Raw genomic sequence first — 25,123 nt, 5'->3', positions numbered from 1 at the left:
ACACCAGTTTAATTTGAAATATGTGTTTCAGAAGTAATAAAAGTGTCTCATGCCTTCTCGCTCGACGAGCCGTCGGATGTTTCCTCTCCTTCGCTGTCGAGCTCCCAGGGTTTACGAGTTCTCGGCTTCTTTTTCCTCCTCTTGTTGTCCCGATCAGCTGCATGCCTGTCTGCCGCCGGCATTCTCCCAGCTGAGAACCAGACATCAATTTAAGAGTCATTTCCTTCCTGTCGATTAATTTAAACCCTCTTTTTAAAGTGTCAACATCAACAAACCTTCATCATCTTCATCCGGTGGAGTTGAAGGCCGAGGCCTCTTCAAGTCTCCCTCCTTGAACTCCTGAGGTTCTTTCCTTTTCACCTGCACCGTTGAACATCGACGTGTTTTGTTAATCGTAAAAACAAAAGTTAATGAATGTTATAGTTCCAGCTAAACTTTACAGTTGTATTTAGCAGCACACAATCTGGGAACACTAAACATTAAATGAGAGTATTTAAAATTCGGGAACAGCTTGGTCTTTTCTTAGAAATAAAACTCAAAACTGGCAAAAAAAATCTTCAAGCAACAGATGTGGATCGTTTCAGATGTAAAGAATTATGATATTTTTACCTTAAATGAAGGTAATCGCAGCGCTCCACGGAGAGAAAACCCCTCCAAGCCCCCACTTTTCGCCCAATCCACAAGCGACATCAGAGGCTCTCGAGGACGGTTGACCTTTTCCTCTTTCTTCTCATCGTCCCGTAAGGCAGACACTCCCCTAACCATCGTCTGGAAAGGCTGAAAAGCAAAACATTCTCAATTTAAAATCCCAAATGGCTTCAATTAGGCACAACTACTGTCAATCAAGCAGAGGGTTGAGCTTTTCACATGTTAGAAGGATTTTCAGTTGCAGATGCGTATTTTTGCTACAACTAAAAATGTTGCTCCCTAAATGAACGCTATGTTGTTGCATCTTAGGCAATAAAATGTTTATTTTCTTATTTTTAAAAGGAGGAAAGTATTTATTTGTAGATTTAATGCTTTTCTAACATTGCATAAAAAGTTTAAGAGAAAAAAAATGTAGAAAGAGACCCTTTTTTATCCGATTAATCGTCAGAACATCTGTAAAATAACCGATTAATCAAATAACTGTTAGTTGCAGCCTTAATTTCATTTACCTACTTGGGAATTTTCTTATTTAAAAAATGTATTGATTTGTTTACTTGCATATTTTTATGTATTTCTAATATTGTGTAAACAAACTGGTTTATTGATAAATTTGCAGAATGTTTACATTTTTATCTGATTAATCGATTAATTGTCAGAATAATCAATTACAAAAATAATTGTTAGTTGCAGCCCTAAACTTTAAAGAACTTGAATTTTGTGTTAGAAGTATTTACATTCAGCTTCTATGCATCATAAATCTAGAACAAACATCCAGAAAACTGCAAAACAGCGGAAACACTGAGTTTCTTTAAATCTAGACTAAAATCTCACCTGTTCAAAGGGGATTTTGACCCATAATTAATAGAACATTGACCAATACGTTTGATGATTTTGATGATGACGCTTGACAAATTGTAATGTCTGCTACTGGTTTCACAATTGATGACCGTGGGCCCCACTGTCCAAAGCTGCTCGCTGACAATTACTGCCTTTGGTTTTAGCTGTTAAGTTATCAATAAAGTGCTAAATCCTAAATGTACGCCTGATATCTAAAACAAAAAGGGACGCGGTGCTTTGCTGCTAATTGTCAACACTACGCCAACTACATACGGTCAGGAAAAAGTTTTAATAAAAACGAGGAAGACGTTGTAGGTCAGTGATGCTAGCTTGATGCTAGCTTGACTATGGCAGCCGTAGCATGTAGATGTGCTGCAGAACTCTGTTTTAGTTCAGTTACAAAATACATAAAAAGGAGACCTAAACACCAACTCTGACAGCTCATCAGTGAAGCAGGGGATTAAATTAGCTAATCTACCACCACAGTGTTAGCTTAGCTGATAGCAGCGGTAGCTAACCTACCACAGCGATCACTTATCAATAATCACAAAATAACCATCAAGCCTGAAAACATACAACTGTAACGGACCAAATGCCCTGTTCTGTGTGTGGGAAATGTTTGAGTGCTTTTTGGTGTTGAGTTATGAAACATAAAGTGACACTGTTGTCAGTTGCTATGGCAACTAGCGTAGCGCAGCCGACACGGAGCGAGAAGAAATCGGTCGATGGTTTTTCTGTGTTAATTTTCTCTTTGCTTTCTCTTTGCGCTGCACCAAATTAATACTACCTACATTTCCAGGTGTCATTGAGCTAATTATTCCACAGCAGCTTTGGACGGCGTGGAAAAGCATCGGCTTTTTGCCCTCAGTATTCTGAGCACGTGGGAAATTTCCAAACATGACATACAAAGTGTCAAAATGATGCGTTTATGATGTTTTCATGACGTAAAGCACTTTGAACTGCCTTGTTGCTGAAATGTAATACAGAAATAAAGTTGATTGATTAAATGATTGATCACCTTGGCCTTGGTCTCCTTCCTGTCCCACCACTCATCAAAAGTGGCGAAGGCGACATTCTCCACCATTTTGCGGTTCAGGTCCCGCTGCACGATGTTCTTCATCTCCTGGATCAACGAGGCCAGAACCATCTGAACGGTCGCTTCGTGCGGATTCTCCGCCATCATGGGCATCGCCTCCCCAGAGGCGCTGTACTCGTCCCCCTCCCCGGTCAGCAAGGTGCCGTAGCCGGGCGGCGGCATGTAGGACTGGAAGTGAGGCGGCAAGACGTGCGGCGGCCACCCGGAGTGCGGAGGCGGGATGCTGTGGTGCGGAGGCGGCGGTATCTGAGTGCTGTGGGTTTCGTGGTAGGGGTATGACATGTGGGGCGGCAGGTATCTGTGGTCCTGGTCGTAGTGCGCCCCCGCCCCATTGCCCTCTTGGTCCATGTAGGGGTGGTGCGTGTGAGGCAGCGGCATAGAGTGGAGATGATACGACGCGTAGTCTCCGGTCGCAGCCTCGCTCGGCCCTGGCGTGCCGTTGGACGATGACAAACGCATCTGATGCAGGCGGCTTAGCATGTGGGTTTGCATTTGGAAGGACATGGGGGCTCCGCCGCTGTACTGGCTCATCAGCTCCATGGAGGTGGCGTAGTCGTACATGTGGTGGGGCATCGGGGGAGGATACTCGGGGTGTAGCTCCATGTGAGGAAGAGGTGGAATCCCAGGAGGAGGCGGCGGCTGAAGGGAGTAGCCGGGCGGAGGAGGGGGCGGTAAATGGGGCGGGTAGGAAGGAATCGGCGGGTGCATGGAGGTCCCAAAGTGCTGTGAGGAATCAGAGATGGGTGGCGGAGAGGATGAGGGGTCTGCCGGCTGCGAGAGTCCGGCGGCGGCGGCGGCTTGTGATGACGACGGCGTTGATCCTGAGGAGACTGTCGGCTGGTGAGTCGTGACGGTCGTTATGGTGGTCGTTTCCTCGGCGTCGTCGTCTGAGATCTCCATGTCTTCGCCAGAAGAATGAGACGCCGCCTGACAAAACACAGAGGTTACGGTTCGAGGAACCACCAACTCTTAAACAGGAAACAAATTAAAAGGAAGAAAAAAGGAAAGGTGCACCGATAAACCAGTCGTGAACTTTGGGAGATTGGTGATCGGTCGATACTTCTTATCCACCTCAGCAAATGTCTAAAAATCAACCAGTGATCTCAACCCCTCCACAGAGAGAGAGGCTCAGCCCTAATGGTGGAACGACCTCTTAGTTTGCTCAGTGTAAGTCAGGTTGTCACAATAACAAATTTTGCTGAGCGACTAACTGTCTAAACAATTATTGTGATAAACGATAATATTGTTTCAAGACCTTTTGACACTGATTTAATGGAAATGAATGCATCCGATTTCCTGCCATATATAGATACACCTTATTTTCAAAATAACACTTAACACTGGAACTGATAAACTAAACAAACAAAACGACCAAAAACAAAAATAAAAAGGATTCTCAGTCTCCATTAACAAAAAACATACTTGAATAAAAACTAAACAACATAAAGCCAAAGTGGAAATAAATACTGCATTCAAATAAAAGAGCGCAGATTATGAAGTCTGTATTATCCTTCAGTAATCACTAGATTTAAATAAAGATGAGCACATCCGACTACCTAATGCAGTAGTTCACACTACACGATTTTTTGTCCCCATTTTCCCCTTACGATAATCTTAGATCGTTGGCCGATCTAAGATTGTCGCTGGTGATTTCGTAACCGATCATCCTGCGGTGTGATTAAGGTCGTCGTGGTCGCTCCGATCTAAATCAGGGGTTTTCCCCGACTGGGAGCTTTAACACTGAATGTGACAGGTAGCCAATCAGAAAGCGCGGATTCTCCTCCTGCTTTCTGAGGGGAAATTACGAAGGAGAATCCCAAACAGCTGACACGGCGCAACACGAAGTCCAGCGGACATCGGAGATGATTTGTGGAAACGACATTCATGTTTATTTAACATTTCCTGCAAAGAATATAGAAATGACAAGGAGAGGAGTTGGAGCCAAATTGCTCCCGCAGTTGATAAACCTGGTAGGTTTTCAGCTGTTCTTCGTTAACGTGGCATAAATGGGTTATAATTATTTTCATTCAGTCAGGACTTTACGCTGACTCTAGCCACATGCATCACAGGTAGATTCTAGTAAAGCATTGATTAATGCCTGGCTTTAAAATTAGTTAACTGGACTTGTAGCCATTATTTTGTGACCATGTGGCTGGACACCACACGGCACGACGAACCCGATCGAACCGTTATACCTGGGATTTCTGTCAGGTTTTGAAAATGGGCCAACAGGCCGCCAACAACTCGTGTAGTGTGCGCTGGACATTAGACTAAGGAAATAGGAAGGGAGGGTCAGTGGAGAGTTTTTTTCAGCCTTTTTTCATTCAGTGTCATCAACAGAAAGAAAAAAGGCAGGAAGAGACGACAAGCCGATAATTAAAATGAGGTCGATAGGTTTAATTTATCGTGCAATTAATTGATTTATCGTTTATCGCGACAGGCCTAGTCAGGGGTGTCCAAAGTGTGGCCCGAGGGCCATTTGTGGCACTCCATGTGATTTTATGCAGGACAAAAATGGCAGCTCAAAGTTGGATTCTGATGCAGTTAATCAAATCTTAGAGAGAAATGTCCAGAGGAAGTCTTCTAAATATACAAATTACAACACAAAGTACTAATTTAATTAAATGTCACTAAGCAGGACCGCAAATTATTTAACTTTTTATTTTTCCTTCAGGATTAGTGAAGTATTTTTAAACTGAATTTGAAACATTCAGCAACTTTTACGCAAGAGCAGACTTCGTTGGAGCTTTTAGAAAAGTTTTTGAAGAATCTGTGATCCTGTTCTGGTTGCGAAGAAAATACACAAAAAAATAATAGAAAAACCACCAACATTTAAGATACTGTTTGTTTTATTAAATAAGGTAAACATTTTTATCACCTACATCTTGTTTTTCTGTGGAAATCACACTTGTTTACTTTATTAAACTATTATGTTGTATTAGATGTGCAGATATAAATATAACTTAACTTTTCTTTCTACAGTTTTTTAAAAACCTCTCTTGTGGCCCTCGGTGTAAGTGATGATGATGATGTTTGGCGCCGTGACGTACCTGGCTCTGCCCGTTGAACGGCGGCGGCGTGTGCGCTCCGGTCCGGACGCCCGGATCAGCAGAACCAGCCTGAGGATCGTCTTGCTGCAGAGCTTCAGTAGCATCGATGCTAACGGGGGGCGGAGGTTCCTCTGGAGGTACGATGTGGGGGGAATAATTTTCGGAGGGTTGCGTCCCCGCGGCGAGGACAGTCGGACTCTTCCTCCCTTCTCTTTTTCCCCGTTTCCTCCCTCTGTGTCCTTCTCTGTCCCCCTTCTTCCTGTGGTCCTTCTCCCCATTGTCCCCCCTGTGCTCCTGCTCCTTGGCAGCGTCGCCTCTTCGCTCCGCTCCCTCTCTACCTCTGCTCCTCTGCTTCTCCTCTTTCCTGTCCTCCTCATCTTCCTCGTCAGAAGCGAGAAAGGAAAACTTGGCCTTTTGTTCCTTCAGGAGCATCTCGATTCGAGAGTCCAGGCTGCTGCTGTGGTAGACAAACGGCAAACTTTCGTTTGTGGAGTCCGGCTCTGGAGAGGAGTCGCGATGGGGAGGCGGAGGGGAGCTGGAGGAGGAGGACAGGTGGTGAGGCAGGGAGGCCGAGGAGGGAGAGTTGGAGGAAGATTTGGCGGTGGTTGGTTGGGACGGGGAGGAAGGTGGTGGCGTTTTGGGCGGGGCGGGTGGCGTGGTGGGACGGCGTTTGGGTTTGGTCCACTGGTCTTCGCGGGCCGGACTGTCCTGGTTAAAGTCCAGCGTTCCCAGCGTCTCTGCGACGGCTGCTGCAATAACGGAGGCCGGTGGGAGCGGCGGCGGCGGAGGAGGCGGCGGTGGAGGCAAAGCGCCGTGATGGTCCTTATCAGAACCAGCTTTCTCTGCCAGGGCTGAAGCCGCCGAGCGGGAGGAGCCATCCTGCGGTGGGGTCGGGGCGGGATCTTTGGAGGAGGCGTACGCCGAGTAAGACGACGGCGGCGGCGACAGGCTGTTGGAAGACGATCGATAGGAGTTGGAGTTGTATCTAGGGTCGGAGCTGTTGGCGTAGTCGGCGTCTCGGTCGCGGTCTCGGTCCCGGTCGTGGCTGCTTCTTCTGCGACTGCCGTGGTGGTTGTGAGAGTGGTGGTGGTTGCGGTGCCGCTGGTGGCCGTGGTCGCCGGAGCGGGAGCCCACGCTGTCCCGCCGGTAACCCCGGTCGTCCCGGCGGTCCGAATGGTGGTGGGAGTGGTGGGAATGGTACTTCGAGGAGGAGTTTGAGTCTTGCTGGTGATGGTAGGACGACCTTCTGGAACCGACCCCCGCGGGCGCATACCTCCCCGCTGATTCGCGCTCCCGTTCTCTGTCCGGCGGCGGAGGCTGGTCGTACTGGTTGCAAATCGGCGGCGGAGGCATCGAGGAGTGATGCGCCATGTGTGAGCCGGGACCTCCGAGGTTGGGGTAGGGCGGGTAGCCTGGCGGCTCGTTGGGACGGAACGATGCGGTCGGGGGGTACGAAGGGCGCCCGCGGTGGTACAGCGACGGATCCTGTTCGTCGGGGTAACGAGACACTTTGAAACCTCCAACAGAAGATGAGACTGCAGATGATGAAGACGAAGATGGCAACATGTCCTGGGGAGGGTAGCCGCTGCTCAAAGAGCCGGCGTTGTAGTTCGGATGCCTGGAAGAGATTTTACTGGATTAATTACAGTTAACAATCAGAAGAGCCGTTTCTCACTACATCTGAACAACTAGGCTGAAACGATTAATCGATTAATGAAATAATCGTCAATTTAGTAACTGATTAATCATTAACTGGAGTAAAAAAAAAAAAAACAAACACATCCAGAACAGTAACTAAACCAAAAATGTAAAAAACAAAAAAAAGAAGAAAGAAGGCTGAAACGATTAATCAAGTTAATTGAGATTAATCAGTTACTGAAATAATCGTCAACTGATTTAGCAATCAATTAATCGATAAGTAGAGAATAGATACAAAAGAGGCAATTTACTGAAAGAACAACAAACTCAGTAGTAATTACGCCAAAACTATACAAAACATATATATTAGAGCTGAAACGATTAATCAATTTAATCGTGATGATCAACTAATGAAATAATTAACTAATTTAGTATTTGATTAATCATTAATCATTAGCACAATGACTCAAACATTTTATTTCCTGAATGAACAACATAATCAAACCAAAAATTAAGAAAAAAAAAAAAAACATTCAGGCTGAAACGATTATTTGGACTAATTGTAATGAATCAATTATTGAAATAATCAACTAGTTTAGTAATTGATTAATTTGCTGAAAAAGTAAAACACTCAGATCTAATTAGGCCAAAAATATGCATACATTTTGCATTTAATATAATAATAAAAAAACTTATTTCTCTGTCACTATAAGATCGATCCTTTGCTACAAATGATCAGCTGATCTATATTTTTGGATTTTAGGCAATACAACGTCTATTTTCTTATTTAAAAATAAATTAAATTTGTTCATTTGTTAATGTATTTGCACCATTGCATAATGAAACACTTCTTTAAACTCAGATTGATCGTCAGCATAACGTACGGAGGACCTGACTACGAAGCGAATCGCCTGGATGAACTCTACCTGCTGCCGGAGTAGCCCGAGTCCTGTGAGAAAGGAGTCCCAGATCTGGAGCTGTAAGGCGTTCCTCCTCCGCCCCCCTGAGACGAAGCAGACGAGCTCGGCGTGTACGGACCGGGTAAAGACGAAGGCGGCGTGTCGACACGCTGATCGCCAAACCCGGTATCGGCAGAACACGGCGTCATGCTTCCCGACGTCAGGGCTTGGACTCCTGCGGCCAAAACCGCGAGCTCGCTGGAAAACCTGCGCCGGATTTCAGACTGCAACGAAGAAAAGCAACAATGTTCAGAGTTAAGCAGCAGCTAGTTGCATTTACTCAACTACATTTTAAAAAAAACTAACTTCCAGGAGCATTTCTACTGTTACTTGAGTAAATCTCTGTATTTTCTACCCACTGAATGAAAAACAGACAAGTTTTAACCAAACTTCACCAGACAGACCTGCAGTTTATGTTAAAGTTTTATAATTTTTGTTTATTGAAAAAAACTGATTTGAAAAAAAAATATTTTTCCCGATTGTTATTTTTTTATTACTTATATGAATTATTGCAATTTTGGTCCTTAAAATACAAAAATGTCCAGTTAATTTTCTATTTTAGTCCATCTGATGATGTAATTTATAAATATTAAATGATTGATTGATACGTTTCTACTCTTCAGTGATTTCTTGGACTTTTTATTTTTACTTGATAAAAAATATTTTGCAGCACGTTTACTTGAGTCCAATTTCACGGTACTCTGCCCATCTCTGACTATATTTCAAATTTTACATCTTACGGAAGTAAATTGTTGCCACATAATTTCAGGAAAAAGCTGTAAAGTTGGTTCTTCATTTATACGGGGAAAAAACTTTGCCAATAATTCTGATCACTATTAGTATCCTGGAAACTCAGACAGACGTACAAAATAACATCGGCTGTTGCAATATAATTTCAGCGTAACATTTTTTAGCACCGATTTTGTGATGGTTTTATACAGAAATCAAATTAAATAGAAATTTATTTAAATGGAAAGCACAATACTAACTATCAGATTAAATTAATAATGTAGTCTCATACAATTTGTGACAAATAGTTTTTGTTGTGGATGGTGAGATAAAATTTTTCTAGAGCTGCAAAATATATAAAACTTCAATCACCACCTTAATATCAATCTGAAACGACGCTTGGATGTAATATAACATTCCTTTAAAATGATTATTTCACATTCAGGCTGGAAATTTTCAGCTGAGACGCAACAAAACTGATTGAAATAATTATTGTTGGCTAAACATAGTGCGGAAAACGTGGCCTTCGTTAAGCATCAGTTCTAAAGTTCAAACATTGTTTCAACCGTTTATAAGCTATTTTGCTGACATTTTTAAATAAAAAAATCCTGTTGCATCAAAATATTAAATGTTTTGGACTAATTATGGTTAAAATCAACTTATTGCCACTGAATGAAACAATTTTTTGTGATATTTTAGATTTATTATTCCAAAAATAATATTTAACTGTATTCAATTCAAGCCTGAAAATGTGCTTTTGGACTCATTATTGACGGCTGCACAGTGGCGCAGTTGGTAGAGCTGTTGACTTGCAGCAAGAAGGTTCTGGGTTCGATTCCCGGCCCCGGTCTTTCTGCATGGAGTTTGCATGTTTTCCCTGTGCATGCGTGGGTTTTCTCCAGGTACTCCGGTTTCCTCCCACAGTCCAGAAACATGACTGTCAGGTTAATTGGCCTCTCTAAATTGCCCCTAGGTGTGAGTGTGTGTGCATGGTTGTGTGTCCTGTGTGTCTCTGTGTTGCCCTGCGACAGACTGGCGACCTGTCCAGGGTGACCCCGCCTCTCGCCCGGAACGTTAGCTGGAGATGGGCACCAGCAACCCTCCCGACCCCACTGAGGGACAAGGATGTAAAGAAAATGGATGGATGGATGGATGGATGGACTGATTCACATCGACGCTAAAACTGGACAATTTATGAACCTGAACCAATTCTAATCCATCCATCCAACTAACGTTTCGGGCGAGAGGCGGGGTCACCCTGGACAGGTTTGAACCAACTCTAATTTTATTTATAAAATATTTATTGCAGGGATAATTTGTACTAATAACATTTCTGTAAATACGCTACATTTAGCCAAAAGAATATTTTCCACCGGATGGTAAAAGTCACCAAAGTTACAAGAACAAAATAATAATTCAAAGACACTGAATGTCTCCTCCTTTTCATGCTAATTTACCATCAACAAGCTGCTTTAAATCACTATTTTTATAACCTAATGATAGTCATTTCTGTCTGCAGTAACTCTGTAACTGCTTTGATTCAACATCAGTGTAAATATTGAACTCCTGACTCGCGAACTGATCATCTACTGACTGAGGCGTCGTACCGTATCCGGCTGTGGCTGCGCCGGCGTCTGAGACTGAACGCTGTCCGTCAAAGCTTTCCCTCCGAGCGGCACCGTCTGAGGCGTGTAGGACCCGTTCACGATGAGGTCGTAGTACTTCTGCCGCTGCTGACCTGCAGAAAAACAAACGCCTTGCTAAAAATACGGTCCATGTTTGATTATTTACAGTAACTTGTCTAAGTGGATAGTTCCCACAAAACCAGACCAGAAGTAAGTCACCCGGAAATGCGCCGCCATCTTGATGGGCAACTGTCAACAGCGCTGTAGAAACGGCATTATTAAAGCTTACATTTCTTTTTTTCATATTTTTTTTCCTGCTCTTCAGGAGAAACAGATCAGTCTTCATGATCAGCACATCTTACAAAAAAAGAAACAGTCAACAAGCGTTTACCAAAAATGAAGACAAGCTGTCCAAAGCCACGGTGCAAAGATTTAACTAAATCAAACCTGGAGATGTACGTATGATTAATTTAGTGCAGTGAGCCACAGAAGAGGGAAAAATAACGCAGAGAAACCGTTGAACAAGTCAAAACCACTTTTTTCTTCCTCACTCTGTGTCAGCTACGCGCAGACTCGTTGCCATAGCAACCGACAACCACGCCACTTCAGGGTTTAACACCACAAAACATTCAAACATTTTCCACACAAAGAACAGAAGATTCAGTTCATCCCAGTTTCATGTTTTCAGGCTTGATTGTTATTAATAAGCGATCGATGTGGTAGGTTAGCTACCGCTGCTATTAGCTAAGCTAACTCTGCGGTGGCTCATTAGCTAATTTAAACACCTGCTCTACTGATGATCTGTCAGACAGTTGGTGTTTAGGTCGCCTTTTTTATTTTTTAACTGAACAGAAACACACCAAATTCCACAGCCCATCTACATGTTATGGTTTTCATACTCAAGCTAGCACAGCTGACCTACTTCCCTCTCCCTCGCCGTTTCTTTATTAAAACTTTTTCCTGACCTTATAATATAGTTGCCATCGTGTTGACAATTGGTAGTAAAGCACTGCGTCCCTTTTACTTTTATATATCAGGCCTACGTTATAGATTTCATGCGTTATATTGACATTTTAACAGCTAAAATCAATGCTAGTCATTGTTAGCGAGCAACTTTTTGCCCTCAAGCAGAGAAATGGAGGCAGGATGTAATGGGTCTACATCTCTACAACAGCAGCCACAATAAACTTTACCTTTTATATCGAGCTGAGCATGAATGATGTTTCCCATGACAGAGGTGTTGTGCAAATGCTTGACTGTGTCCTTCGCTCCCCTCGTGTTGGTGAACAACACCCTGGCCAGACCCAAGTGCTTCCTGGTCTTGGGATGAAACAGGATCTCCATCTCCTCCACTTCGCCAAACTTGGAGCACATTTCTGCCAGGAAAGGTTCCTTGATGTTGTCATTGAGCCTGGCGAAGGTCACCTCTTTGAGGGGTATGGGACCCACGTAGAACTCATCGAGCTGCGGCAAAAAAAAAAAAAAGGTTAGGAACAGGCTCTGCTATTCCAGGAAAGCGCAGTGACTGATCTGTGGAAATCATAAACGCGGAACAGCTGAAGTGCAGGAAAACATCTGGTTTGGAAAGATAATGTGCAAATAATGAGTGAAAACATTTTAGGCCAAATGACCTTCGAGCGTGACAGATTTCACACAACCGCTGCGTTTATAAGTGGTCGGTCACATCCAGGATAATAAAGTCATCCTGAGTTCAAGACCAATCAGCAAATAACTGCAACATGACATTCATACAGCAGCACTGACAGCAAAATAATGAAAAACGTTCTTAAAATGAAGTTAGGTACCAATAAGCCAATAATGATCGCAACAAATGTTAGTATTGATATTTTAAGATAATTTGCCTTATTAAATGATCACTCAAAATATAAAAACTTTGATTTCTAAAGAACATTTAACATCTAAAATATTTGGAAAAAGAAAAAAAACCCACCAATTAAAATGGATTTTAGAGTTTCAGTAACCAAATCTGAAACCAAATCGTATTTTTAAAAAAAAAAAGGATAATTATCGAGTTTAGACCAGGAAAACAGGCAAAAGTGGCAGGTTGTACAAACTATCCATCCATCCATCCATCCATCCATCCATCCATCCATCCATCCATCCATCCATCCATCCATTTTCTTTTCATTGCTGGTTCCTCTCCAGCTAACGTTTCGGGCGAGAGGCGGGGTCACCCTGGACAGGTCGCCAGTCTGTCGCAGGGCAACACAGAGACACACAGGACACACAACCATGCGCGCGCGTGCGCACACGCACACGCACACACACACACACACACTCACACTCACACTCCCACCTATGGGCAATTTGGAGAGACCAATTAACCTGACAGTCATGTTTTTGGACTGTGGGAGGAAACCGGAGTACCTGGAGAAAGCCCACCATGCACAGGGAGAACATGCAAACTCCATGCAGAAAAACAGGGGCCGGGAATCGAACCCAGAACCTTCTTGCTGCAAGGCAACAGCTCTACCAACTGCGCCACTGTGCAGGTTGTACAAACTACTGGGTGTCAAATGTTTGCAGCGTTTCAACTAAATTAAAGAAGAGCATCTCTTTTCCGAATAAAAATGATTGCACTGCTTTTAATTTACCGAGCTATAAAATAATTTGTTGCTCATTGTGACAGACATCCTATCATTTCTGAAAGGCTTAAGAAGTTTCCGATGCTGCAGTAATTATGCTCATAACACAACCGTTCAACTTGTCTTGAATTTGGAAACGTCTCTGGGAGAAAAGAGAAGTTACACTCTCGCTTTTATACAATTGGCCAACATCCTTTCACTGCTGTTGCTAAGCAACATCATCATCTTTGCATTTACTTCCCTATTAATTGATTTTCTTAATTCTTCCTCACCTTCTAAAACAAAATATCATATATCAGAGTAAAATCTAATTTGAATTAACTGCTCCAGGTCAAAACTACAGTAGTTATATTTTGGTTTTTTAAATGAATGTCTAACGGATCGATAAAACAAAGTCAGAGAAGTGGAGCCCACCTTGAACTTTGGCACTGGTAGGGATATTTCTGTATACCTGGACCATAATCTCCGGGGTCTAGGGTCCCGGAGTTCGCCCACAGGGGGAAACCCAGAGTCCTAAACAAAAATAACACAGCAAATAAGAAGTAAACCTTGGAACTGATCGGCATTTTAAAGTGAATAAACTCCAGTTGGACTCACTGGAACACTGAAATGCACTCCGTCATATCTGTAGACCTTCTGCGTAACCCGCCGAATGGCCGGGTCCTGGACGAGTTTGTAGCTTTTCCACTGCAAGCTGACTGCTTTCTGTGTTTCGGTCCCACTGTCTGGATCCATCCTATAACTGAGGACAAGAAGAAAAACATTCAAGAGGATCTGCTGGAAAACTAACAAACAAACAAACAAAAAACAGCTAAGTGACTCGGATCTAGGAATTTAGCAAGCAAATGATTTTTTAAGTCATAGTTTCAAGACTTTTTCATTTCCTCTCCACTTTAATAAACACATTTGTATAAAACTTACGGAGGTCAATGTTTTTCGTAAATATGCTCCAAACTCAAAAATGTATATTTATATTTTTTCTGACTCAAGTTTTCTAACTTATCTGTTAGTTTTCAGCCAGTTTTGTTTTATTAATCAAGCACTAAATAAGTTTTAATAAAAAGTTACAAAGGATGCTTCTAAAATGGTTAAGCTTAAAAAATTACCAAGTTATAAAACCTAAACAGTACATAAGACTTCCCTCTATTTCCTGATGTGTTTATTGTTCAGAATCCTGGATCTATCACCAGTTACATCTTTTTATGAAATATCTACTCATAAAACTGGTAAGAACATATTACAGATATATTAAACTAAAGTCTTAATATAGTAGTTTAGAAAAATATGAAATCATTTAAACTGTGTTCACCTTGTAAATAAAAGGTGCGAAGAAAAACCATATATGGACTGAGATAATTTACTCCTAAATATTACAAACTGTTAAATTCGACAGAAAATACAGCCTGGAAATACAAATACGTCTCCATTTTCTATTTTTCCTACATTTATCCAGACTTTGAACCAATTAAAATCAAATTCTGTAGTTTGAGGCTTTTTTCTCACAGGCTTTAAGCAGCATGAGGGCAGCATGGGGTTAATTGTCCCTATTTAGAGCAAAAAAAGAAAACATTGTATGTTTAAACGCCAGGCAAAGCTGCAACAGATTAGTTACATATTAATTTAGACTGTTAATGTTTTTTGTTTTTTTTAGAAATTAGGGTAAGGAATGCCGTCCTGGAAAATACGAAAATCAATTTGTGGTTTAAAATTTTTCAGGTCGGTCCAAGAAACCTAAACGCACCAGAACAACCTTAACAAATTAGATGCGAATTGAACTAAGACAGATGTGAAAAGATGCAGTGATTACAGATAAATAACTATCGCCTGCAAAGGAACGATAAGCTGCGTCACAGCATTTAGCCAGAGATCAACTTCACTGACTTCTGGGTCGCATTAATTTACTCCGAGATCACATTTAAAGTATGTAAAATGTTTAGCATTATCGTCAGCTTGCTGTCGGCTTCGGTTAAGCTGCTGTCAAAACAATGATCAGCGCTACGTCACTGATCAGATACTTTAGCTAGCAGCTTGCTGTTAGCAGAGGCTAAAGTGGATCCACAAAATGCAAATAATTGTTTCAGCAAGCGTCAAAGCAGAATTAATGTTCAGCGCATCTGTCCGCGTTTCAGAAGCGTTCCTTAAAAACCGAACCTGCACGTTGCCGATAGTCCGACAACGTAAAGCAAAGTAAAAATTAATTGTCTTCTCGCTTTAGCTAGGGCAAACTGATGCTACTGATGGCTAATGCTAACTTAGCAACATCAAGTTAACAGTTTAAACTTTGAACTTGAAGACCTCCACATACACGTATTAGATTTTATAAGTTGCAATCGTGACATGCATATCTTATCGAAACTTCTTAGGACTGCCTTGCCCACGATTTAACCAAAGTTCAGCCCCCCCACCTCTTGGAGACCCGCTCATCCGAAAGTAGCAATTCGCCGCCGCTACAGTGTAGGCAGCTGCAGCCAGGCCCGCGAGACCAAGAAGAAAAACACTGGGTCACAAACAGATATATGACACCTACGACCCGGGGTTAAAGCACATCTAACGAACTAAAACAATACCGCTACCATTCCGGAAATTAGTCGATAGACCAACGACCATCTACGAGCGCCGAAGCCATTGTTTTCTATTTCAAAATCCAGATATTGTTGAGAGAGCGGCCATCGCGTAACCAACCTGAACGCCTCGCCTGCTCCCCATCAATGCATGTTAATGCAGTCTTCAGTTGCTCACCCGCACTTTCCTCTACACAGACACAAAACAAACAACAAATAAACAGATTATTGAAACTTAAAACATAACTTTGAATTAGATAAAATAACAAAGATTTTGAAAGATAACTTACTGTATAATCAGTTGAATATTTGTAGTGTAAAATTATGCTTGAATCTGCTTGTATCATTTCCAGTTTGAACGGTGACAAATTCGCCCCCTACCGGCCAAGTGGTGAAACAACTCAATAAGAATGAGTGAAGTAAAATAAATCTAAATGGTTTTTTTTCTTGACTTTTAAAACAAATAATAGATTGTTATAAAACATAAGAGTTGTTTTATTGCAGTATTAATTATGTTACATAAACAGCTAATTTTACAAGACTACTTAGTGTTTTAATAGAATTAACCTGCATTGTCCCATAGTGGGGAAATTAAGGTGTAACAAAAGTAAGACTAGTCAGTAAGGACAAAATTTACAACGTAAGAGAAATAATATAGTTCATTTATTAAAAACTAAGTATTTAATAGTAATTAAGTATTGATATAGATACATTTTACTGGAGGAACAAATAATCAGTGACACCCAAGATAAAATACATAATCACAAATTAGAAATAACCCCACATTAGCTGATTTATTGCCCCAGTTTTAAATGTTTAAAATAATTTGTATTAAAATTTTTGATAGTATCAGATTCTCCACTACAACTTTATATTAAAAGTAATTCATTTATTCACAACAGAGCTAAAAAATTAAAAAAAAGAGAATTTTGGTAATTATCTTGTAATTAATGACAAATTTTATGGCTCCCTTCTAAAGTATACATAATCATTTACTGCAGCAGCGTAAATTCATTTAGAAATATTAAACCTTTACTTTGCGTACATTTATTCAGATACAGATAAAAAAAAAATGTTAAAATTTGCTTCAACCAACAGTTCATGTAAAATAAATACAACTGAGCCATTTTTATAATGCATTGTTACAATGAATGTTGTGGATCAGTTTATAGTATCTTAAACAAGGAAATTTACTTAACACCCATATTCAGAAATGTAAGAAAAATAAAAATCTACATGCCAATTGCTTGTTTAGCATGAACTTGAGCTTTTTTGTAGCAAAAGAATCCAGATGGATTTGATGTAAAATAATAAAAACTGATATTTCACTCATTTTGATATTTTTAAAAAAACAATAATTGCAATATGACAAAAGGAAAACTTTTATTTTTAAAGACTTCAGTGCATTTATTGTTTGCTCAGATAACAATTAGAAACAGCCTGACAGAAACTTATTTCAAATATATATTAAACATTTCCTCGACATTATTGTTTAAAGATTACAATAATGCTAATATATTACCAATGAAATAACAGCAATGCTTTCAGTCCTTTAAAAATGCGGCTCAATATCGCCTAGTAGTGTCCTGCTCACCAGCAACTGTTTAAAAACAATCATTAGGGTTTTTTCAGACCAACATTTGAGAAATGTTTAAAAAACAAACAAACTTGATGCCAACCAGAGACTCATATGACGGATTTTTCTCCATTTTTTAGGTTTTAATCCCGTCAAAAGGAGCAGCAGGTGAAACCAACAGCAAAGCCGGACACAATCAGAGAGTTTGATGGAAGATTTCTGGCTGAAGTTGTGGAAATTGAATGGCAGTAGCAGGAAGAGAAGCTGAGCAAAGCACTGATTCTCCATGTGCTTTAATGCTTTTTCTCCTTCACATGGCTTTCACTTTGATCTGCTTCATCTTCATCTGCTTCTTCTCAATCTTCTTCTGCTCACGCCGCTGCGCTGCTTCCTGCATGAAGAAACGGGAGGAGACCAAAGAATAGCTGAAGTCCAAAACCGAACCAGAACATTCGTGTGGTTTTTTTAAGCTCCGTAATTAAAGCAGAAGTTGGGGCGGGTTTCAGACCTCCAGACGGCGTTGTCTCTCAGGATCCTCTTCGTTCATGATCCTCTCCTTCTCGGCCCTTTTCTTCTCCTCTCTGCGGGTCTGGGCTGCTTCCTGGCGCTGAGCGTGCGTCTGTTTCAGGAAGTTCTCCTCAACGCGAGCCCGGTTTCTGTCCGCTTTCTGCTTTCCCTAAACACACGAGGAGGATTTTAAGACAATGTACCTCCTAAAATATATAATTAGAAGGTTTTGTGTTTTTAAAGGCGAGTTATTATGTTTCCTGGAACAGATTAAGAAAGGCCTATGATCTGTACAAGCAAGTTGACGACATTTCTTGCACAAAATCATTCTTAGATGATGAGAATTTATTCTGGTCAGTTGAGAATGAGCTTCTTTTAGGGCCTCCTGTCACTTTAAATCCAAATAAGCTGCTGGCCACGCCCCCCAACTCAATGTTTACACGCACACATAAAAATGGCTGCAAAAAGATTCGCAATTATACAACCGTACAACTTTGAAAAGCAGAAGTGGAGGCTCCTGCACAAGTGGTTTCATTTGTTGTTGACTAAGTCACTGAAGCGTTTCACTCACCTCTCTGTTCAGGCGGAGCTTCTTGACCTTATCGATGCTGTAGATCACCATGTTCATGAGCGGAAGCAGAGAGTCCATGTCTTTGGGAGACGTGCTGCCGAAGCCAGGCACTGCAGAGCGAAACATCCAGAAAAACTCAGCATAACTTTAAGCGTGTAGGACGGCTGGCCGCGCAGATCGATTTCAGCGATTCACTGAATTTTTGGAATTTGGAAAATCTGGATTTTTTCCCCCCTCACTAATGCTCTCACTGGGTTTCCATAGTTACGAGTGATGTCAGCAAGCCCAAGTCGGCCATCTTGTTTTACAAGCTTGTTTTGTTTTACAGCTTCTTTTAATTTTTAATTTGAGGTCAGATAAAATGTAACCGTCAGGCCAAGATTTTTATAGTTTTTTCACAAGAATAAAGTCACAAAATGCTAAAGTCATAATATTACCAGAATAAAGTTGTAAAATTAGAATAATTAAGTAGTAATTTGATAGACTCCAACAAGAAAACAACAAAAAAGTATTTTCAAACATTTTTCTTATTAAAAAAAAACAAAACATTTCTTCCATAAATTTGAGACGTTCTGGTAAAATTGCATCTTTATTCTGCTAATATTGTGACTATATCTTTATAATTAAGCTAAAATGTTACTCTGTTGTAAAACTCACAAATGGGATGATTAAAATAAAAGCCACTTTCTGAAAATATTTTCTGTCATTTCTCTTTTTAAGAAGAGAAAGCAAGAAAAAAATTGGTAAAAATTGGAAATCGGACCTGGTATGAAACATTAAACTTATGAGTTTAAGTGACGACAGCAGAAAATCTCCTCACCATTAAATGTAAACAGTAGAGTCTTCTTGGTCTCAGGCAGCTTTAACGGCTGACCCTCCCTGAAAAACAAAACATTCAGCGTCACAACAGCAAAACCAGGTTCTGTTCCAGAAACAAACCAAAACCATAAAATACTCACTCTTGCATAATTTTTGGACCAGAAAACTGATCCGAGAAATGGATCGACTCGATCTTGTCAGCATGGTTGGTGATGTAGTGAACCATCTGAAACGAGAAGCAAGTTATCGATTAATGAGTCAATCTAAAGTTGGTTGATCCAATAAACTGACTAATGATTCATTGATAAGCAGATATTTTCTTAAAAATATCCACTTATCCACAGCTTTCAGAACTTGGTCAATATGGAAACCCAAAGGCATTTTCTCTTGTATCCAGATGGTCAAACACATTTACATAACATAAAGGGCAAAATATTCACAATATGTTGAATTATAAAAAAGTTTTAAGGTTATTTTATGTCAGCTCTGACTTAACAGAAAATAAACAGGTTTTCTGACATAATTAGACGCTTTTATAAAATATAACAAAACAGGAGCCTCCTAGGTAGCTGAATAGAAAAATAAAAGATGAAGTAAATAATTCTCCATGAACAGAGATGTTCATATTTTAGCACTGTCTGTGCTTTCTCTTGTTGGAATGTGACATATTTGCTTCAGGAAGTGCATTAATGCCAGACATCAAAATCAACCTTTTTTTAATGGCATCATGATTTTTTTTCCCCATCATTTACAATTTTTTAATTTTCCTGTAGATAGAATAATTTAAAAAAAGAAACAAAACTCAAACATTTTGGGATTAATGTCAAATGTTTTAGTAGAAAAACTAGGAAATTCTCTGAGCTCCAAAAGTTGAAACAACATTCCTAATACGCTGCTGTAGTTGGGACCGTTCCTCTTTCCTGTTCTGGCATGCCTCAGCCATATTTATTTCTGTATCAACTTGACTCTTCTTAAAGATGACCAGCAGAGGCGCCCCCTGCTGGACGGAGGCTAAACAACAAAACTAAAAGAAGCTCTAAGCGGACGTTATTAGTTAATCGAGTGGAACTAATTTTAACCTATTAATCTACAATTAATCCTAAATTGATTGTTTGCATCCTTCATAGTAATTAGAGGAATCACCTTATTATCCATCACACCATCCGTTACTTCTCCCATCTCACTGAGAATTGCCATGGAGTCTGGAAGCCCATATTTCGCCCCCGACTTTGGCTTGTCGCTGCAGAACTCGCTCTATTAAAAACAAAAAAAACACTATTGTTAATTTAAATATAAAAACGGAGTCAACAGAAAAACAATCACAAAATGATTCACCAAGTCCTGCATCTCCTTCTGCAGCCGAGCCATGGCTCTCTTGGAGCCCACAGCAAAGACGAAAGTGTCCATGTCTTCGTCGTTAAGCGTCACTTTGACTTGCTGCAGAGAAAAACCCAGACAGCACGGCTAAAGCTCTGCGCAGAGGAAGAAAATGTTTCTAGATTTGCTGCAGCAGAAACTCTTACCACTTGGTCAGACGCGGGCCTCATCATCCTGGTCACAGTGTTCAGGAGGTCCTGCCTCTTCAGGAACTAAAACAACCAGCAGCAGGTTCAGAAAACACCGACAGGGGAGGATTTAAATGGCTGTAAGCAAATACCTTGAGTTGAATCAGCATTCCTTCACAGCACACACGGCCGGAGCACCACAGATTATAGATGTGTTCGTTTTCCTGATTCAGCTTCCCAGTGCTCACAGGTTCTTTACTGGTGCCGTCATCGCCTGGAGTACAGATCAATGCCAAGAAATCACTAAATCTATCAAATGAGAAACACATTTTATGTGACTGACCAACAGAAAAAACAGCACATAACTGTGAAGTGGAAGGAAAATTACATTTTCCAATTTTACAACAGATTCTATTGGATTCAACTTGACCTAGACTTGGACTGGGCCATTCTACCACATGGATATGATTTGGTCTAAATGATCACACTGAAGTGAGGTGGTTAATTTGTTGTTTAGGAGGAAAGTGAACCTACTTTCCAGTATGAATTATAGCAAAACAGATTTATTTTAACTTTCTTTTAAAAAGGATTTCTCGCCACTCTTCAATAAAGAAAAGGTTTGCATAAAACATGGCAATGCAAACTATTGTCAACTGAAGATTTCTTACAAATGAAGTTAAATAAGTATTTTAAAAATGAGCATCAATCAATTTTAGGGCTGAAACGATTAATCAGATTAAATCTGATTAATCAATTATTGAAATAAACTAATTTAGTAATTATTTAATTGTTACCTTGAATATGCAGCCTAAAAAAAAGACAATTTGCTAAAAGAACAATACATCTGGAGCAGTAATTAAATAAAATCCGTTTAAAATATGCATACATTTTGCATTTAAAAAAAAGAGCTAAAATAATTAAGCCCATAAAATATGTAAGGTAGCTTTACAAAACAAAACACCATTATGAAATGAATAAATAATTAAAAATTAAAACAAATCTTGGAATAAATAAAAAATAAAGAAGGTAATGTATTTTGTAAATATTTATTTATTTTATTTCATGGAATATTTTTTAGTTTTTAAAAAGCAATATTTATTTATATATCTTTTTTTTTTTTTAAATCTGAAGAATGTGCCAATGTTTCATTCAATTAATTGTCAAAATAATCAATAGATTAATTGATAACTAAAATAATTGTCAGTTGCAGTCCTTGTAAGTTTGGAAAACTCATGTATAATTTTCCTTGCACATCATATCTATGCATTCCTTTCCATTACATAAAATTAAAACATGACAAAATATGGAACCATTGAAACAGCATGAATGCTCTGGCAAGGCGTTGTGCACCAACAGATCCTGCAGGGAGTTTAATGGACGGACTCACCCACAAGTGCAAAGTTACTCTCCAGAAGTTCCCTGTGGGAGTTGAACCAGGCCTGAGCGAGTCGGCTGTTCTTGTTCTTGCCTATGATGTAGTTCATGATGTAGCACAGCAAACCCGTCACCATCAGGATCTCCATGTAGTAACTCTCCCAGCTGTTCTGCAGGTGTGCAGGAACCTGCAGACACATAACATGCAGATGGATAAATCACACTGCAAATCAACTTCTGACCGTCAGAAATGCATCTAAATCACATCCCAGGATTAATTCAACCAAAATGTAAGGTCTTGGCATCATAAAATACAGCTGAATTAACTCCCAGAAGCTTTAAGCCCGTTTTACCGTGTGGATTATGAGCGGGTCCTTCATGGAGTGGCCCGTCTTCTCCATGTCTCCAATCCCCTCAAACTCCTCCTGGTCGTATTTGCTGTACATATCTTGATCCTTGGAAGAAATTACAATTATATAAATTATGGTATCAATCATAAAAATACCCTTTAAATAAATGTTAAGGTAACGTACTTGCGTGTCGGAGTCCTCAAAACCATCCTGACCATCCTCCAGCTCCACGGTGGCTTCATCTTCGTCGTCGTCGTCTTCAGTCTGTGAGGAAGGTGATGAGACGCGTGGCGGCGGGGCCGTCTCCGCCTCGGCTGTTAAATCATCATTCATGTCCTCAAACTCTGCGAAGTCATTGTCGTCAAAGTCTGCCAGATCCTCGCCGTCCTCAAAGTCGTCGTTGTAACGTCCTCTGGAGGCAGGAAGGGCCAGGAGGAGCAGCAGGGTGGTAACCAGGAGGAAAAACGCACTTCGCATGCTGCAGTCTGAATTAAATATGGGTAAAAACACAAAATAAATGTTCACAAAATGTTGCAGAAAATTACAAACTCATCCCAAAACAAAAGCTTTTACCCATCAGAGAATAGGAAAAACTTCTATTTTAGCTTTGAAAACAAAAGGTGTATAATTTACAAAAGAATCATCCGAATCAGTGTGAGAAATCCTGTATTAATTTAATTTGAAGTGAAAGAAGTTACAACACTGTGCTGCTGCTGGTGAAATGTACCAATCATTACAACATCATGTTCTAGGGTTTATTTTCCTCATATGCAACCGTTTTATTTCAAAATATTAAGTCACAGTGAGTTCAAATTAAACCCAAGTGAAAAAGGTAGAAATGTATGACAGAAACAAGCATTTAGGGATAAGAAAATCTGAATAAAGCCGTAGAAAATAAAGATTTTCTCACAATATGAAAGATTGAAGAAACTCCAATCAAATAATAATGAATGCTACAGTTAAACTAAAATAAGTTTTATTTTTATGAATGTGTATAACTATGAAAGCAGATTGTAGTGGCTGATCTCGTTCTCTGAAGAATCAAAACCAAACACAGAGAAGCAGGATTCAATCTTATGACCCACTAATCTGAAACAAACTTAAAGAAATGGCAAAAATGCTGAAACACTTATTTCTTTAAAATTAAGGCTAAACCCTCATTTGCTTATATTTGCCTTTGATGAACAACAACTAAAGCATCATTAATTTAATTTATATTTATGTCTTTTATTGTTTTTCTTTATCAAACCGATCTAATGTAATGCTATTCTGTTATTTTATGTTAGCATAATGTAGAGAATTGCTTTGTTTCTGAAATAAGCCGAATAAATACTTTCTAGATTAATCGACGAACGTCTACATAACAAATCCCCAAGTGGGAAACATCCCTGACAACTGAAGCTCAGTGGACGATAACGAAGGAAAACTGTTACCATGTTTTGTCACCACACTAATTTTTTCATAAATTAAACTTTTAAATTAACGCGAATAAAAAAAGTAGATATTTAACCGTTTAAGAGCTGACTTATTCGCACAAACTTCCAGTTGGTGTAACAGTTTGTGGCTAAACCTGAACAAGTACTGCTGCATTTAGTGTGTTTACAAGCTTCATTACAAGCTAAAGCGATTAGCTGTCAAACTTTTTGAAATTGTAGAGGAGTTCTAGTTAAAAATGACTAATGACATGTTGATTAAAACCCCAAAGACGCAGTTAACCAAACCCATCCCCCAACTCACACTCACTAATTCTCACTCACTGTTAGCACGTTTACCATTAGCATGCTAACAGGGGCTAACTAACTGTCAAACAACCGAAGACCTGAGAGGAAATCTGTCCATTTTCTCCTTAACGCGGCGGGGAAAAACAACCCCGTTAAGACTAAATGTGTGAACAAGTATCTTACCTGGTTTCTAACAGTGTCAATAAAGGTAAAGCTGGTTATGAATAAGAAATCGGAACTGTCCTTGACGTGATGTTAAACCTAAAGCGGGGGTACTTCCTGTCCACGCAGGAAAAACCCTTTCAAAATAAAACATTTTTTTAACCCGTTATGGACTAGTGATGCTAACATCCAGGGGTCCAAAACTACAAATGTTATTTCCAGTTTTGAGTTTGAATTTTTTTAATGATGTTAAGTATCAAAGAAATGGAAATGTTAGTATTTATCAGTAACACTCTAAAACTTAGAGTTGTAAAAATTTTACATTTTTGTGCACGTTTTCACCTTTGACTTGAAGGATTTACGTTACAATATATTTTATATGTAATAATAAATATATAGTTATCATAATATTTATTTTGTGAAACAAAACACTTTTAGGACAGCACAGAAAATGGATCTTTCACTATTTAGCTGTATTTGTAACACTTGAAAACCAATCGTTATTATTATGTTTGGTTGTATTTTAAACAAAACAGCATTGATGAAAAAGCAACATATTTTGACTCAATTTCAAAGTGTTGTTTGGGGAATAGCAGCATCAATTAAAAAATGAATACATTAAGAATGGTACGCGCAATATAAGGTAATAATCTCTAATTTTATAACTGAATCACGGTCTGTTTTTTAGTAAAAAAGAATAAATTCAGACATTAAATTACAATGTTTATATTATTTACTCCATGTTTATTATTATTGCCAATTACAAAGAAACAGACATTTTCTTTCAAT

At 39.8% G+C, this 25,123-nt stretch overlaps 2 protein-coding genes across 4 annotated transcripts in view; both read right to left on the bottom strand.

Moving 5' to 3' along the window:
• Positions 1–15,947, bottom strand: part of setd1a (SET domain containing 1A, histone lysine methyltransferase) — a 33,068-nt gene extending 17,121 nt beyond the window's left edge. The window contains exons 1-11 of one of the 3 annotated variants that reach the window (XM_008416326.3): positions 15,871–15,947; positions 13,786–13,930; positions 13,603–13,701; positions 11,776–12,046; positions 10,565–10,695; positions 8,196–8,452; positions 5,632–7,249; positions 2,504–3,508; positions 610–777; positions 276–360; positions 54–190 (exon numbers count right to left, since the gene is read on the bottom strand). In XM_008416326.3, the coding sequence (XP_008414548.2) occupies positions 54–190; positions 276–360; positions 610–777; positions 2,504–3,508; positions 5,632–7,249; positions 8,196–8,452; positions 10,565–10,695; positions 11,776–12,046; positions 13,603–13,701; positions 13,786–13,923 (3,909 nt within the window). In that variant the 5' untranslated portion in view covers positions 13,924–13,930; positions 15,871–15,947. The other 2 variants (XM_008416323.3, XM_008416324.3) reach the window with 2 other exon arrangements.
• Positions 15,948–17,115: 1,168 nt separating this feature from the next.
• ccdc47 (coiled-coil domain containing 47) lies at positions 17,116–24,489 on the bottom strand. Its single transcript, XM_008416322.3, has 13 exons — positions 24,356–24,489; positions 22,635–22,936; positions 22,455–22,556; positions 22,115–22,289; positions 20,880–21,001; positions 20,746–20,811; positions 20,558–20,659; positions 20,366–20,476; positions 19,363–19,448; positions 19,224–19,282; positions 18,404–18,513; positions 17,834–18,001; positions 17,116–17,716 (listed from the first exon to the last, which is right to left on the bottom strand). The coding sequence occupies exons 2-13, from the start codon at positions 22,926–22,928 to the stop codon at positions 17,636–17,638; spliced, it is 1,476 nt and encodes a 491-aa protein (XP_008414544.1). The 5' UTR covers positions 22,929–22,936; positions 24,356–24,489; the 3' UTR covers positions 17,116–17,635.
• Positions 24,490–25,123: the final 634 nt, after the last annotated feature.

The sequence above is a fragment of the Poecilia reticulata genome, chromosome 8, assembly GCF_904066995.2.
Source record: "Poecilia reticulata chromosome 8, P_reticulata-male-v2, whole genome shotgun sequence".
NCBI classification, from domain to species: domain Eukaryota; kingdom Metazoa; phylum Chordata; class Actinopteri; order Cyprinodontiformes; family Poeciliidae; genus Poecilia; species Poecilia reticulata.
This window is presented reverse-complemented; position numbering and strand designations above follow the sequence as displayed.